The sequence below is a fragment of the Cetorhinus maximus genome, unplaced genomic scaffold (assembly GCF_964194155.1).
Source record: "Cetorhinus maximus unplaced genomic scaffold, sCetMax3.hap1.1 HAP1_SCAFFOLD_1225, whole genome shotgun sequence".
NCBI classification, from domain to species: domain Eukaryota; kingdom Metazoa; phylum Chordata; class Chondrichthyes; order Lamniformes; family Cetorhinidae; genus Cetorhinus; species Cetorhinus maximus.
The window spans coordinates 81,898-97,137 of record NW_027597167.1 but is presented as its reverse complement, the minus strand read 5'-3'; the positions used below and the strand labels follow the sequence as shown (position 1 = coordinate 97,137).

At 53.0% G+C, this 15,240-nt stretch overlaps 1 protein-coding gene across 1 annotated transcript in view; it reads left to right on the top strand.

Moving 5' to 3' along the window:
- Window positions 1-3,154: 3,154 nt before the first annotated feature.
- Window positions 3,155-15,240, top strand: part of agxt2 (alanine--glyoxylate aminotransferase 2) — a gene marked incomplete at its 5' end in the record, with an annotated part of 56,986 nt that continues 44,900 nt past the window's right edge. The window contains one exon of the mRNA XM_078536452.1: window positions 3,155-3,249. Coding sequence (XP_078392578.1) covers window positions 3,155-3,249 — 95 coding nt within the window. The remainder of the gene's footprint in view (window positions 3,250-15,240) is intronic.

Genomic DNA, 15,240 nt, shown 5'->3' with positions numbered 1-15,240 from the left:
CGGGGGGCTCATGGCCCCGGGGTGGGGTGGGGTGGGGATGGGGGCGGGGGGCTCATGGCCCCGGGGTGGGGTGGGGTGGGGATGGGGGCGGGGGGCTCATGGCCCCGGGGTGGGGTGGGGTGGGGATGGGGGCGGGGGGCTCATGGCCCCGGGGTGGGGTGGGGTGGGGATGGGGGCGGGGGGCTCATGGCCCCGGGGTGGGGTGGGGTGGGGATGGGGGCGGGGGGCTCATGGCCCCGGGGTGGGGTGGGGTGGGGATGGGGGCGGGGGGCTCATGGCCCCGGGGTGGGGTGGGGTGGGGATGGGGGCGGGGGGCTCATGGCCCCGGGGTGGGGTGGGGTGGGGATGGGGGCGGGGGGCTCATGGCCCCGGGGTGGGGTGGGGTGGGGATGGGGGCGGGGGGCTCATGGCCCCGGGGTGGGGTGGGGTGGGGATGGGGGCGGGGGGCTCATGGCCCCGGGGTGGGGTGGGGTGGGGATGGGGGCGGGGGGCTCATGGCCCCGGGGTGGGGTGGGGTGGGGATGGGGGCGGGGGGCTCATGGCCCCGGGGTGGGGGGGTGGGGTGGGGTGGGGATGGGGGCGGGGGGCTCATGGCCCCGGGGGGTGGGGTGGGGTGGGGTGGGGATGGGGGCGGGGGGCTCATGGCCCCGGGGTGGGGTGGGGTGGGGTGGGGTGGGGATGGGGGCGGGGGGCTCATGGCCCCGGGGTGGGGTGGGGTGGGGTGGGGTGGGGATGGGGGCGGGGGGCTCATGGCCCCGGGGTGGGGTGGGGTGGGGTGGGGTGGGGATGGGGGCGGGGGGCTCATGGCCCCGGGGTGGGGTGGGGTTGGGGTGGGGTGGGGATGGGGGCGGGGGGCTCATGGCCCCGGGGTGGGGTGGGGTGGGGTGGGGTGGGGATGGGGGCGGGGGGCTCATGGCCCCGGGGTGGGGTGGGGTGGGGTGGGGTGGGGATGGGGGCGGGGGGCTCATGGCCCCGGGGTGGGGTGGGGTGGGGTGGGGATGGGGGCGGGGGGCTCATGGCCCCGGGGTGGGGTGGGGTGGGGTGGGGTGGGGATGGGGGCGGGGGGCTCATGGCCCCGGGGTGGGGTGGGGTGGGGTGGGGATGGGGGCGGGGGGCTCATGGCCCCGGGGTGGGGTGGGGTGGGGTGGGGTGGGGATGGGGGCGGGGGGCTCATGGCCCCGGGGTGGGGTGGGGTGGGGTGGGGTGGGGATGGGGGCGGGGGGCTCATGGCCCCGGGGTGGGGTGGGGTGGGGTGGGGTGGGGATGGGGGCGGGGGGCTCATGGCCCCGGGGTGGGGTGGGGTGGGGTGGGGTGGGGATGGGGGCGGGGGGCTCATGGCCCCGGGGTGGGGTGGGGTGGGGTGGGGTGGGGATGGGGCGGGGGGCTCATGGCCCCGGGGTGGGGTGGGGTGGGGTGGGGTGGGGATGGGGGCGGGGGGCTCATGGCCCCGGGGTGGGGTGGGGTGGGGTGGGGTGGGGATGGGGGCGGGGGGCTCATGGCCCCGGGGTGGGGTGGGGTGGGGTGGGGTGGGGATGGGGGCGGGGGGCTCATGGCCCCGGGGTGGGGTGGGGTGGGGTGGGGTGGGGATGGGGGCGGGGGGCTCATGGCCCCGGGGTGGGGTGGGGTGGTGTGGGGTGGGGATGGGGGCGGGGGGCTCATGGCCCCGGGGTGGGGTGGGGGATGGGGGCGGGGGGCTCATGGCCCCGGGGTGGGGTGCGGTGGGGTGGGGATGGGGGCGGGGGGCTCATGGCCCCGGGGTGGGGTGGGGTGGGGTGGGGATGGGGGCGGGGGGCTCATGGCCCCGGGGTGGGGTGGGGTGTCGGGGGTGGGGATGGGGGCGGGGGGTCCCCGCCCCGGGGGGGGGGGTGGGGATGGGGGCGGGGGCTCCCCGCCCCGGGGGGGGGGGTGGGGGGATGGGGGCGGGGGGGTCCCGGCCCCGGGGGGGGGTGGGGATGGGGGCGGGGGGGTCCCCGCCCCGGGGGGGGGTGGGGATGGGGGCGGGGGGGTCCCCGCCCCGGGGGGGGTGCGGTGGGTGGGGATGGGGGCGGGGGGGTCCCCGCCCCGGGGGGGGGGGTGGGGATGGGGGCGGGGGGGTCCCCGCCCCCGGGGGGGGGGTGGGGATGGGGGCGGGGGGGTCCCCGCCCCGGGGGGGGGTGGGGATGGGGGCGGGGGGGTCCCCGCCCCGGGGGGGGGTGGGGATGGGGGCGGGGGGGTCCCCGCCCCGGGGTGGGGTGTCGGGGGCGGGGGTCCCCGCCCCGGGGTGGGGTGTCGGGGGCGGGGGTCCCCGCCCCGGGGTGGGGTGTCGGGGGCGGGGGTCCCCGCCCCGGGGTGGGGTGTCGGGGGCGGGGGTCCCCTCCCCGGGGTGGGGTGTCGGGGGCGGGGGTCCCCTCCCCGGGGTGGGGTGTCGGGGGCGGGGGTCCCCGCCCCGGGGTGGGGTGTCGGGGGCGGGGGTCCCCGCCCCGGGGTGGGGTGTCGGGGGCGGGGGTCCCCGCCCCGGGGTGGGGTGTCGGGGGCGGGGGTCCCCGCCCCGGGGTGGGGTGTCGGGGGCGGGGGTCCCCGCCCCGGGGTGGGGTGTCGGGGGCGGGGGTCCCCGCCCCGGGGTGGGGTGTCGGGGGCGGGGGTCCCCGCCCCGGGGTGGGGTGTCGGGGGCGGGGGTCCCCGCCCCGGGGTGGGGTGTCGGGGGCGGGGGTCCCCGCCCCGGGGTGGGGTGTCGGGGGCGGGGGTCCCCGCCCCGGGGTGGGGTGTCGGGGGCGGGGGTCCCCGCCCCGGGGTGGGGTGTCGGGGGTGGGGGTCCCCGCCCCGGGGTGGGGTGTCGGGGGTGGGGGTCCCCGCCCCGGGGTGGGGTGTCGGGGGTGGGGGTCCCCGCCCCGGGGTGGGGTGTCGGGGGTGGGGGTCCCCGCCCCGGGGTGGGGTGTCGGGGGTGGGGGTCCCCGCCCCGGGGTGGGGTGTCGGGGGTGGGGGTCCCCGCCCCGGGGTGGGGTGTCGGGGGTGGGGGTCCCCGCCCCGGGGTGGGGTGTCGGGGGTGGGGGTCCCCGCCCCGGGGTGGGGTGTCGGGGGTGGGGGTCCCCGCCCCGGGGTGGGGTGTTGGTGGGGGTGGGCGAGGGGTTTCATGGTCCAGGGGCTGTAGTTCATGGTTCTGTTCCCTGTTTTTCAGGTTGTAATGCTGGTGAACAGTGGCTCTGAGGCGAATGATCTGGCCATGCTCCTGGCCCGGGTTCACACTCGCAACCACGACATCATCACTCTCAGGTGACCGCTCGCTTCACCCAGCCATAGTTCCAGCAAGTGTGGGGCAGGGGTGAAGCTGGAGAAGGAGATCAGGCGGACAGGGGGGAGGGAGACCCTCGGTGCCCCACCCAGTGCCTGGCCCTGGAGTTCAAATCTTTTGTCCATGTTTGGGCCAAGTCAGAAAGTGAATTATTCTCCACAGAATTCCCAACCTTTAACCTCTAACCTTTGAATTGGTCCAATGAAGAGTGCAGGAGAGCATGCCAGGAGCAGCACCAGGCACACCTAAAAATAAGGTGTCTACCTGGTGAAGCTATAGTACAGGACTACATACATGCCAAACAGCATAAGCAGCAAGTGATAGACAGAGCTAAGTGATCCCACAACCAATGGATCAGATCTAAGCTCTGTAGTCCTGCCACATCCAGTCGTGAATGGTAGTAGACAATTAAACAACTCACTGGAGGAGGCTCCACAAATATCCCCATCCTCTGATGGAGGAGCCCAGCACACCAGTGCAGGAGATAAGGCTGAAGCATTTGCTACAATCTTCAGCCAGAAGTGCCAAGTGCATGATCCATCTTTGCCTCTGGTGGTCCCCAACATCACAGATGCCAGTCTTCAGCCAATTCGATTCACTCCACTTCAGGGAAGGAAATCTGCTGTCCTTCCCTGGTCTGGCCTACATGTGGCTCCAAACCCACAGCAATGTGGTTGACTCTGAAATGCCCTAACAAACCAATCAGTTGTAACAAACCACCACAAAGTCAAAAGAAAAAGGAATGAAACCGGACGGACCACCCGGCATCGACTTAGGCTCCAGAAACGACAAAGGCATCTCAGGCCTGTCAACCCTGCAAAGTCTTCCTTAGTAACATCTGGGGGCTTGTGCCAAAATTAGGAGAGCTGTCTCAGACTAGTCAAGCAACAGCCTGGCATGGTTCTTGCTCTACTACAGGGAAATGAGATAGCTGATTGGTAAGTGGTAAGTTCTATTCTGTCCCTAAAGTTTAAAATAGTACACAATTTGGTGTAAAGTTAATTGAATATAAAAGAAAGCAACATTAATTAAGTGGTTAATATAATTAAGTAATTATTTAAAACACATTAAGGATGGCAGGACAGGTGATGTGTTAAATTGCAGCATTTGGGAGCTCCTGGATAATTGTGATCCAGGGTAAACACATCAGCAGTAAGTGTTTGCGGCTTGAGGAACTTCAGCTAAGAGTCATTGAGCTGGAGGCTGAGCTGCAGACACTGTGACACAGCAGGGAGGGGACAGTTACCTGGATGCTTTGTACCAGGAGGCAGTCACACCATTTAGGAGATAGGGTCTTCTGATTTGGACAGTGGCCAGGGACAGGAGGGTGTGACTGTGAGTGAGGCAGGGAAGGGGACTGTCATGACATCACAGATGGTGTGTGCCAGGTGGACCAAATCCACAAGGGAAACTGATTGCGTTACCACAACGGTTTTGCAGCTTGTATTTATTACGAGATGCCTGCACTGAATTCAGAAGGAACAAGTCCACCAAGATTTTGAAATTTAAAAAAACTAAATCAAAATATTTATTAACAAAAGAAAAGATTTCAAGCACATGCATAAGGCTACAAATTACTACAAGAATAACTCCGAAAATTCCTAATTAACCTGACTCCCAGTTACACCCCCTTTAAAGCAACGGTCCAAAAATAGATTTTAGATTTTAAACAGATCCAGCAAATTAACACAATACCCTGGACAGTAGAATTCCAAATGATTTTTCTCCAGCTTCAGTTTCAGTAGACAGCAGACTTATGCAGAAGTACTGAAGCCTTCACTGAGGCTGCTTCACACATTTCTGTTAGATCTCAATGCCTTCTCCTGACACATAGCCTCATTCCCCTTTATACCTGTTTCTCTCTCTTGTGATATTTAAATTCTATTGTCCCATGTGTCTATGATACTGTATCTTCCTCACATTATAAAAACTTTCTTGTTGCTATTTATTGTCAGTAACGTTTGGGGAAAGTAAACACATTCCTTAGTCTTGCTTATCTGGCTATTTGTAAACAGACTGAGATCCCTTTGAAATCCAAATCTCCCTTTGTCTATCTGAAAAATGCAAATTCCCATCAAGCCTCACATCCTAAGTCAGCATGTCAAGCACCGAGCTTCTTTTGATAGTTAAACTTGTCTACTTGACTCCAAATGTAATTAAATCACACACAGACAGACCCAACTACTTACCCCCATAAACCGTTACAATAAACCAGAAAAATATTGTGAAAATTATTATACTTTCATGACAGTGACCCGGAGGGCAGGAGTGGAGGAGAGTGAGCCTCTGCAATTGTCCAACAGGTATGAGGTTCTCAGCTTGTTTGAATGAGCAAACTGACCATGGCACTGTGGTAGAGGAAGCCATCCAAATGGGGGAGCAGAAAGGAATGCAGTGGTAGTAGGGGACAGTATAGGGGGATTGACAATGTTCACAAGGAGCGAGAGTCCATAAGGCTGTGTTGCCTGCCTGGTGCCAGGGGTTGGGACATCTGCTCAGGGCTGGACAGGAACTTGCAGTGCGAGGAGGAGGATGATCCAGTGGTTATGGTCCAAGAAGGTACCAATGACATAGGCAGAATGAGGAAGAAGGCTCTGCATAGTCAGTATGAGGAGCTAGGCACCAAATTAAGAAACAGAACCTCAAAGGTAATAATTTCTAGATTATTATCTGGGCCACATGCAAATTGTCATTGGGCAGATAGATTAGAGAAATGAATGTGTGACTTAAAGACTGGGTGTGGGAGAAGTGGGTTCCAGTTTGTGGGGCACTGGCTCCAGTACTGGGGAAAGTGGGATCTGTACCGTTGGGATGGTCTACACCTGAACCGTACAGGGGCTGGTGTCCTCGTGAGCCACATAACTAGGGAAATAGAGAGGGTTTTAAACTGATTAGTGGGGGCAAAGGATCAAATTTGGGAAGACTTGGTAAATGAAAGAGTAGAGACAAGTGGAGAGAGACAGGCATTAATATGGGAAATGATAAACAGACTGTGATAGGAAGAGACAGAGAATACAAATCAAAGACCAGGATTTTTCCGATGCCAGGCGGGTTCGGTGGGAGTGGGCAGGGGTGGTCACAGAGCCAGTCATTGCCCGAGATTGGCTGCCATGCCGCCAATTTACATGGGCGGGTTAATTAAGGCTCGCCCAGCGTAAGACGCGAGCCATAGCACTCAGAGCTACCAGTGCGGGCGGGGGGGGAGGAGGGAGAGTCAGGGCCAGTGGTCTTTCACACATGCACACACAAGAGCGTTTCAATCTCCCTGAGGCATGGAGCTGTCTCAGGGACATTGAAGCAGTTTTCAAATAAATAAATAAATGGCTCAAAAATTTATTTAAACATGTTCCCTCATGGGCCATGTTTTTATATTTAGGAAAAATATTTAATTAATAAAAGCTTTAGGAAACCTCACCCCGCTCGTGGATGAGGTTTCCTAGAAACCGTGAAGGCCGCCTGGCCTTTTCGCCTGCCCGTCAACATTAAGGTTGGACAGGCAGCGTTCGTAAGGACTTTAATTAATTTCTTAATAGGCCCTTAACATTTCGGAGGGTGTGCAACCAACTCCGGCGCGCGCCCACCGAACAAAATACCGTGATGGTGCGCGATGGCGTCGGGACGCACGCCCGATATTGGGCATCATTTTATGCGTTGGTGTGTCAGGCCCCTTATGCTGACCAAAAGATTCTGCCCTAAGGGTAAATCTGCAGACAAACTACAAAAAAATAAAAGGACAAAACTAAAGGCTCTGTATCTAAACGTAGCATTCGAAACAAAACAGATGAACTGATAGCGCAAATAGAAATAAATAAATACAATCTGACAGACATTACAGAGACATGGCTACAGGATGATATAGACTGGGATCTGAATATTGAAGGGTAGGTGACATTTGGGAAGGACAGGGAGTTAGGAAAAGGTGGAGGGGTGCCTCTGTTAATTACTGATGGTATTAGCGCATTAGAGAGGGATGAACTAAATTCAGGAAACCAGGAAGTAGAAGCGGTTTGGGTTGAGATGAGGAATGATAAGGGCAAGAAGTCACTTGTGGGAGTGGTGTACAGGCTCCTAATTGTAACTACACAGTAGGGCAGAGTATAAAAGAAGAGATAATGGGAGCTTGACAGAAAGATATAGCAATAATCATGGGGGATTTTAATCTACATATAGACTGGAAAACTCAGATGGGCAAAGGTAGCATAGATGAGGAATTCATAGAATGTTTTTGGGATAGTTTCTTAGAACCACACGTTCTGAAGCCAACCAGAGAGCAGGATATACTAGACCTGGTATTGTGCAATGAGATAGGATTAATTGATAACCTCATAGTGAAGGTGCCTGTAGGTAGCAGCGATCATAATATAATTGAATTTTACATTCATTTTGAGAGAGAAACGAGTGCGTCCAGGACTAGTATTTTAAACTTAAATAGGGGCAATTATGAGGGTATGAAAGCAGAGCTCGCTAAAGTGAACTGGTAAATGAGGTTAAGGGATATGTCAACAGAATTTCAGTGGCAGACATTTAAAGGGAAATTTCAGAATACACAGAATATACACATTCCGATGAGAAAGAAAAATTCCAAGGGGAGGGTCCACCATCCATGGTTAACTAAAAAAGTTAAAGACAGTATGGAACTTGAAGAAAAAGCATATAATTACACAAAGATGGGTGGCAGGTCAGAAGATTGAAATGAATATAAGGAACAGCAAAGAATGACAAAATGATTAATAAGGAGGGAAAAGTTAGAGTATGAGAGAAAGCTAGCCAGTAATATAAAGATGGATAGTAAGAGTTTCTATAGATATTTAAAAAGGAAAAGAGTTAACAAAGTGAGCATTGGTCCTTTAGAGAGTGCGTCTGGGTAACTGACGATGGAAAATAGAGAGATGGCGGACAAATTAAACAGGTATTGTGTTTCAATCTTCACTATAGAGGGCACAAGTAACATCCGGAAATAGCTGTTAATCAGGAAATGGGAGGGAGGAACTCGGGGAAAATTACAATCACCAGGCAAATTGTTGGGCCGTTTTGTCTGGCGAACGCTAACTACGCTTTTGATATTAACACATTAGTTGGTGCTTGAAACAATATAGGCAGAGAGACCGATTAACTGAACAAACACTGGTGGTTTACTGGAACTAAGAACAGAGCACTAACACCATGTGTGCTTCTTCAATCACCTCCAGCTCTCCACTTAGTACCCAAGAAGCCCGCACTGTGTAGCGATTGGTCAATACAGTCACATGGTCAACTAACTACATTCTCTTAAAGGTACAGAGCACTCCACTTTACCACATCCCTCCCCCTTTACATGAAAGTACAATTACCAAGTTTCACAACATCCCAATTATTTACATCAATAACTATTTACAACCCAACTCTCTCAGGAGGCTTCCTCAGACGTGTCGAGTGTCGTAGCTCAACCGCCTCGGCTGGTTTTTCCGAGATTCCCTTCTCAGGGGTTAACTGTCCACCAGGCTCTTTGGTGGAAGTGGCCAGAGTTTGTGTCTTTGACCCTCTCAGGTTGAACAAGCCCCACGGGTACTTCCAAATCGTGTGACATTTCTTCCACCTGCGGCGTAGACTCAAACACAAATGATGAGGGTATTCCTTCTTGTGGGACTGTCTCTCTTCTCCAGAGATCATCCATGTGTCGCATTATTCGGCTGTTTATCGACACATTATAGGAGAGAGGTCCTGTCACTTCACCCAATAATAAATTGGGCCCATCTCCAAAGTTCTTCGCGAAAACTGTGTCTCCCACCGTGAAATTCCTTTCATGATTATGGCCATCATAGAACCAGAGAAAAGTTACAGCACAGAAGAAGGCTATTCAGCCCATCTTGTTCATGCCAGCCCGAGGACACCCAGGTGCCCTTTCTAATCCCACCTTCCTGCACCCGGTCCATAGCCCTGCAGCTTACAGCACTTTAGGTGCAGATCCAGGTACTTTTTAAAAGAGTTTAGAGTTTCTGCCTCTACCAACAACTTGGGCAGCGAATTCTAGACACCCACTACCCTCTGCGTAAAAAAGTTCTTCCTCATGTCCCCCCTACACCTTCTGCCACTTGAATCTATGTCCCCTGGTTCTAGAATTCTCCACCAAGGGAAACAATTTTATCCTGTCCACTCTATCTATTCCCCTCATAATTTTGTCCACATCAATCAAGTCACCTCTCAGCCTTCTTTGTTCTAAGGAAAATAACCCCAACCTATCCAATCTCTCCTCATAGCTACATTAATCCTGGCAACATTCTTGTAAACCTCCTCTGCACTCTCTCCAGAGCTATTACATCCTTCCTGTAATGTGGTGACCAGAACTGCACACAATGCTCCAGTTGTGGCCTCACCAGTGTTTTATATAATTCCAACATTATATCCTTACTTTTATATTCCATACCTCTGCCAATGAAGGAAAGCATTCCATATGCCTTCTTTACAACCTTGTCTACTTGAACTGCTGCTTTCAGGGACCTGTGTACTTGTATGCCAAGATCTCTCACTTCATCTACCCCTCTTAGTATATTCCCATTTATTGTGTAATCACTGTAACTGTTTGACCTCCCTAAATGTATGACCTCACACTTCTCTATGTTAAAATCCATCTGCCACTTTACTGCCCACTCCACCAACCCATCTATATCGTTTTGGAGATTATGGCTATCCTCTACACTATCCACTACTCGGCCAATCTTTGTGTCATCTGCAAACTTCCCAATCGTGCTCCCCACGTTCACGTCCAAATCGTTAATATATAACACAAACAGCAAGGGTCTCAACACCGAGCCCTATGGAGCACCACTTGAGACAACTTTCCATTCACAAGGACATCCATCGACCATTACCCTTTGTTTCCTGTTACAAAGCCAACCTTTTATCCAGTTTGCCACATTACCCTGAATCCCATGGGCTTTTACTTTCCTGACCAATCTGCCATGTGGGACCTTGTCAAATGCCTTGCTAAAATCCATGTACACAACATCCACTGCACTACCTTCATCAACCCTTCTTGTCACTTCCTCAAAGAATTCAATCAAATTTGTGAGGCAGGACCTTCCTTTAACAAATCCATGCTGACCATCCCTGACTAGTCCATGCCTTTCCACATGACAGTTAATCTTATCTCTCAGGATTGATTCTACTAATTTGCTCACCACCGATGTAAGACTAACTGGCCTATAATTGTTTGGCATTTCCTTTGATCCCTTTTTAAACAATGGAACTACATTTGCATTTCTCCAGTCCTCCGGTACCTCCCCTGTATCTAGTGAAGATTGGAAAATCATCCTCCGAGCATCTGCTATCTCCTCCCTGACTTCCTTCAGCAGCCTCGGAAACAATCCATCTGGCCCTGGTGGCTTATCAACTTTCTAGGATTTCAACCGTTCGAGTACTTCCTCTCTCTTTATGACTATCCCGTCCAATATCTCACAGTGTTCCTCCTGGACTACTATATCTACATCCTCCCTTTCCTTTGTAAACACGGAGACAAAATATTCATTCAAAACCCTTCCCACAGCCTCTGCATACGAGTATCCATCTTCATCTCTGATAGGTCCCACTTTTTCCTTAACTAACCTTTTAGCATTAATGTATTGGTAAAACATCTATGGGTTATCTTTAACTTTACTTGCTAATCTTTTTTCATGCCCTGTCTTTGATTTCCTTATTTCCTTTTTTACTTCGTCCCTGCACTTCCTATATTCGTCTAGGCTGTCTGCAGTGCTTAGTTCTTTGTGTCTATCATACGCTTTCTTTTTCTGTTTGATCTTCCCCTGTATTACTCTAGACAACCAGGGGGGTCTAGGTTTGGCAGAACCACTCTTATTTTTGTAGGGGGCATGTCTACTTTGTACAGTTAGATCTCGCTTTTTAGTGCTTCCAAGTGGTTTTCCAGTGTTTTATCCTCCAGCAGTGCTGTCCAGTCCATCTCAGCCAATTCCCTTCTCATTTCTGCAAAATTTGCCTTCCCCCAGTTCAAGACTTTTACTCCTGCCTTATCTCTGTCCTTTTCCATGGTAATGCTAAATCTAACTGAATTGTGATCACTGTCCCCGATATGGTCGCCAACGGTCACTTCACCCACTTGCCCTTCTTCGTTCCCAAAGACTGGGTCCAGAATTGCATCTCCTCTCTTTGGGTTTGTCACTAGTTGGTTGAAAAAATTTTCCTGGACACACTGCATGAATTTTTCTCCCTCAGTGCCCCTTATATTGTTTGAATCCCAGTTGATATTAGGATAGTTGAAGTCTCCTACTATTATTGCCCTCTTGTTCTTACAAGCAGAAATTTGCCTACATATTTGTTCTTCTATCTCCCTTTCACTATTTGGGGGTCTGTAGTATACTCCCAGTAGTGTGACTGCCCTTTTTTATTTCTAAGCTCAATCCATAAAGCCTCGTTTGTTGGCCCATTTAGTATATCATCCCTTCTCACAACTGGAATTGATTCTTTAACCATTAGTGCTAACCCCCTCCTTTTTTATCTCCTGTCTGAAAACTCTATAACCAAAATCACAGAATCACACAGTGCAGAAGAGGCCCTTCGGCCCATCGAGTCTGCACTGACACATGAGAAACACCTGACCTACCTACCGAATCCCATTTACCAACACTTGGCCCATAGCCTTGAATGTTATGATGTGCCAAGTGCTCATCCAGGTACTTTTTAAAGGATGTGAGGCAACCTGCCTCCACCACCCTCCCAGGCAGCGCATTCCAGACCGTCACCACCCTCTGGGTAAAAAAGTTTTTCCTCACATCCCCCATAAACCTCCTGCCCCTCACCTTGAACTTATGTCCCCTCGTGACTGACCCTTCAACTAAGGGGAACAGCTGCTCCCTATCCACCCTGTCCATGCCCCTCATAATCTTGTGCACCTCGATCAGGTCGCCCCTCAGTCTTCTCTGCTCCAACGAAAACAACCCAAGTCTATTCAACCTCTCTACATAACTTAAATGTTTCATCCCAGGCAACATCCTGGTGAATCTCCTCTGCACCCCCTCCAGTGCAATCACATCCTTCCTATAATGTGGCGACCAGAACAGGGATATTAAGCTGCCAGTTGTGTCCCTCCTTTAGCCAGGTCTCCATTATAGCAATGACATCCTGCTGCCATGTGTCTACCTGTGCCCTTAACTCATCCACCTTGTTTGAATACTCCTTGCATTGAAGTATAAACAGTTTAACCCCGTCAATTTCCCTTGCTGGACACTTTGTAAACTTTGCTTCTCCTGTAACTCCATGTCTATCACAACGTCCCTAGCTAATGTTCTTCCTCCATTTTTCTGATCTGAATCTGACCTATCTGATCCTACTCCTGGGATCCCATCCCCCTGCCACACGAGTTTAAATACTCCCCAACAGAACTAGCAAAAGCCCCACAAGGACACTGGTCCCAGCTCTGCCTGGGTGCAGCCTGTCCGGTTTGTACAGGTCCCACCTTCCCCAGAACCGGTCCCAGTGCCTCAAGAATCTGAATCGCTCCCGGCTACACCATCTCTCCAGCCACGTGTTCATTTGGCCTATCCTCTTATTCCTGCTCTCACTAGCACGTGGAACTGGGAGTAATCCTGAGATGACTACATTTGAGGTCCTGCATTTTAATTTATCTCCTAACTCCCTGTACTGAGTTTGCAGGTCCTCATCCCTTCGTTTCCCTATATCGTTGGTACCAGTGTGTACCACGACCACTGGCTGTTTACCTTCCCTCCCCAGAATGTCCTGCAGCCGCTCGGTGACATCCCGGACCCTGGCACCAGGGAGGCAACATCCCATCCTTGATTCACGTTTGCGGCCACAGAAGCGACTGTCTGTGCCCCTAACTATTGAATCCCCTCTCACTATAGCCCTGCCACTTGTTTTCCTCCCGTTCCTCTGAGCAGCAGAGCCACCCACGGTGCCGTGAACTTGGCTGTTGCTGCTTTCCCCTGAGAGGCCATTCCCCCCCCAACAGTATCCAAAGTGGTATATCTGTTAGAGAGGGGGATGACCACAGGGGACTCCTGCACTACCTTCCTGAGTCTTTTACTGTTCCTGATGGTCACCCATTCCCTTTCCGCCTGTGTAATCTTCACTAAAAAAGAAATAAGGAGGGAGAAGATTAAATATGAGGGTAAACTAGCCAGTAATATAAAAGAAGATTGCAAGAGATTTTTTAGATATATAAAGGGTAAGAGAGAGGCAAAAGTGGACATTGGGCCGCTGGAAAATGACGCTGGAGAAGTAGTAGTGGGGAACAAAGAAATGGCAGAGGAACTGAATAGGTACTTTGCGCCAGTCTTCACGGTGGAAGACACGAGTAATATCCCCAAAGTTCAAGAGAGTCGGGGGGCAGAGGTGAGTATGGTGGCCATTACCAAAGAGAAGGTGCTAGGAAAACTGAAAGGTGGATAAATCACCTGGACCAGATGGATTACACCCCAGAGTTCTGAAGGAGATAGCTGAAGAGATAGTGGAGGCGTTAGTGGTGATCTTTCAGGAATCACTGGAGTCAGGGAGGGTCCCAGAGGACTGGAAAATCACTAATGTAACCCCCCTGTTTAAGAAGGGAGTGAGGCAAAAGACAGGAAATTACAGGCCGATTAGCCTGACCTCGGTCGTTGGTAAGATTTTAGAGTCCATTATTAAGGATGAGATTTCAGAATACTTGGAAGTGCATGGTAAAATCGGGCAAAGTCAGCATGGTTTCATCAAGGGGAGGTCATGCCTGACAAATCTGTTAGAATTCTTTGAGGAGGTAACGAGTAGGTTAGACAAAGGAGAGCCAATGGATGTTATCTACTTGGACTTCCAGAAGGCTTTTGACAAGGTGCCGCACAGGAGGCTGCTCAGTAAGATAAGAGCCCATGGTGTTAGAAGCAAGGTACTAGCATGGATAGAAGATTGGCTGTCTGGCAGGAGGCAGAGAGTGGGGATAAGGGGGTCCTTCTCAGGATGGCGGCCGGTGACTAGTGGAGTTCCGCAGGGGTCAGTGTTGGGACCACAACTTTTCACTTTATACATTAATGATCCAGATGAAGGAACTGAGGGCATCCTGGCTAAGTTTGCAGATGATACAAAGATAGGGGGAGGGACAGGTAGTATTGAGGAGGCGGGGAGGCTGCAGAAGGATTTGGACAGGTTAGGAGAATGGGCAAAGAAGTGGCAGATGGAATACAATGTGGAGAAGTGTGAGGTCACGCACTTTGGTAGGAAGAATAGAGGCATAGACTATTTTTTAAATGGGGAGAGAATTCAGAAATCTGGAGTGCAAAGGGACTTGGGAGTCCTGGTCCAGGATTCTCTTAAGGTTAACCTGCAGGTTGAGTCGGTGGTTAGGAAGGCAAATGCAATGTTGGCATTTATTTCGAGAGGACTAGAATATAAAAGCAGGGATGTGCTGCTGAGGTTTTATAAGGCCCTGGTCAGACCACATTAAGAATATTGTGAGCAATTTTGGGCCCCGTATCTCAGGAAGGATGTGCTGGCCCTGGAGAGGGTCCAGAGGAGGTTCACGAGAATGATCCCAGGAATGAAAGGCTTAACATATGAGGAACATTTGAGGACTCTGGGTCTATACTCAATGGAGTTTAGAAGGATGAGGGGGGGATCTGATTAAAACTTACAGGATACTAAAAGGCCTGGATATAGTGGACGTGGGGAAGATGTTTCCATTAGTAGGAGAGACTAGGACCCGAGGGCACAGCCTCAGAGTAAAGGGAAGACCTTTTAGAACAGAGATGAGGAGAAACTTCTTTAGCCAGAGAGTGGTGAATCTATGGAATTCATTGCCACAGAAGGCTGTGGGGGCCAGGTCATTGAGTGTATTTAAGACCGAGATAGATAGGTTCTTGATTGGTAAGGGGATCAAAGGTTACGGGGAGAAGGCTGGAGAATGGGGTTGAGAAACTTATCAGCCATGATTGAATGGCGGAGCAGACTCAATGGGCCAAATGGCCTAATTTCTGCTCCTATGTCTTATGTCTTAC